Genomic DNA, 1,934 nt, shown 5'->3' with positions numbered 1-1,934 from the left:
AGAGGCCTCGGGAAGCTAAATGCACCAGTGCCAGAAAATGACTGTTTCCCTCTAAGCAAACATGAGTTATTCTTAATGTATCAAATACTTCAAAAATACACTCATCTACCCCCTAAAACTGCAGTTGGGAACAAAACTAACCTCCAGAATCCTCCTGCCAACAGAATGCCTGCAAGACTTCCTCTACATTTTGGTGCTTCACTTATGTAGATTTAAGGTTCTGCAGAAGCCCTGCATTCCCAGGAATCGGTGTTCACCCCAGGCAGTAATGGCTTTTTCTCATCACAATTACACTTTATTTCTTACCCCAGGCATAATGATCTTCTCTATATCTCCAAAGATGTTGTCCCAGGTGTCTGGGTCCGCTGGGGCAGAATCCGGCAGCTGGGCTCTCAGGTAACCCGGCTGCACGTCAGGAGTCACCCGTCTCTCTCTCACATTGCTCAGGTACTGGCAGATGTAATCCACCATCTCCTTCCCTGGAAGAGGCAAACCCGCCTTCAGAGCTTGGATCACAGGAAAGCTAACCAGCAGGACTAGTGTCTCAGGCAATCCGTTGCCAGCACTGGAGAGGGCTTGGAATACTGCTCCCAGGCTAGCCACAGGAACTCCTTCCTCCCACACCCTACCTGTCCATCTAATAATGCAGGGACCCAGCTGCCAGGGCAGGCTTTGCAGGGACAGGAGGGATTCACAGGGTTATTTCAGCATCGTCACTGAACTGTTCAAATGTACCTTTAAAACAGTCGCTGAAGAAGTCCCGTTTGCCTGATTACTGCAAGGATACACAGCTTTTCTTGCCTACAAATCAACTGAAACTGCAGGAGCTGAATGTTCATAATGCCCCGTGCATCCCCCCTTTTGCATCCTCGAAAACAGTCTCCTCCAGCCCTGGGACCAAAGCTTGCTCCCCAGCTCCAGAATCTCCGAAGTCCGATGGCACCAGCCAGGGAAGGACGGCCGTGCATAACCCCTCAGCGCAAGCTTATTCCCACTCACGGCGCTGCAGCTTTCCGCAGGATTTTAAACGTAAGACAAAACACAATTTAACTCACCCACTGACTCTAAATCCATTCATTTAAACTCAACGCTGGGACACGTGTGCCTCAGCTCAGCCCCAAGGACATGTGTGCAGATGACGAGTGTGCAGCCCATCCTAACCTGGGGTAGCACTCCCAGCCCTCTGGCAGGTGATCTCTGTGAGCAGGATCCCCGTACCTGTTTCCAGGAGCAGAGGATCACTCACCTCTCCGTCTGTACTCCTCAGGCTCCATACCGACTCCGTCCAAAAGCACCTCTCGGGAGCTGGGCCACGACCTCTCGGGAGCTGGGGGCCGTTCGGTCTGGTGCCCGGCTAGCTGCTTCCCCCTTTATAGCTCCCTTTATCTCGGGCTGGCGCCTTCTGGACAAGGTTTAGCGGCAGCAGGTTATTGGTGAGTGTTTATCTAACTCCTCCCAACCGGGGGCTTTTGCAGCCTCTCCTGCGTTCTCATCCCTGCTCCTTTGATCTGCGGGACCGTAGGTGGCTAAGAGGAGCTGCCCCTCCACCAACCATTCCCTGTTTTCAAGCAACCTTTCCGCAGCCTCACGGCAGCCCATGCCATGAATGCAAGACACGCTAGCAGCAGGCTCGCTGGAGGGAAAAAGCTCGAGAGCTTCCGACGGCAACCGAAAGCAGCCACGTTCCTCCGGCACTCCCAAGTACCCGTGGGTGTTAAACAGGACGGGAAGGTAGGGCTGAGTTTTCCCCAAGGAGAGGGTATACCTGCATCCCCCCCGGCTCTTCCGGCCCTGAGCTGCTGGGACAGGCGTTGCAATCGTTGCCGGTTGCAGAAACGCAACACGAGGCAGCGATGACCCCTCTGCGCGCTTCCACGCCCGAGCGTGCTACGCTGCAGGGCGCCGTCCCTCCGCCGCCATCGCCCTCGCTGGCC

At 54.7% G+C, this 1,934-nt stretch overlaps 1 protein-coding gene across 1 annotated transcript in view; it reads right to left on the bottom strand.

Moving 5' to 3' along the window:
- HDC (histidine decarboxylase) overlaps positions 1 to 1,322 on the bottom strand; it is an 11,184-nt gene extending 9,862 nt beyond the window's left edge. Inside the window, exons 1-2 of the mRNA XM_010158553.1 lie at positions 1,247 to 1,322; positions 307 to 479 (exon numbers count right to left, since the gene is read on the bottom strand). Of these exons, the coding sequence (XP_010156855.1) occupies positions 307 to 479; positions 1,247 to 1,274 (201 nt within the window). The 5' untranslated portion in view covers positions 1,275 to 1,322. The remainder of the gene's footprint in view (positions 1 to 306; positions 480 to 1,246) is intronic.
- Positions 1,323 to 1,934: the final 612 nt, after the last annotated feature.

Source organism: Eurypyga helias, unplaced genomic scaffold, assembly GCF_000690775.1.
Source record: "Eurypyga helias isolate BGI_N326 unplaced genomic scaffold, ASM69077v1 scaffold26089, whole genome shotgun sequence".
Lineage (NCBI taxonomy): Eukaryota > Metazoa > Chordata > Aves > Eurypygiformes > Eurypygidae > Eurypyga > Eurypyga helias.
This window is presented reverse-complemented; position numbering and strand designations above follow the sequence as displayed.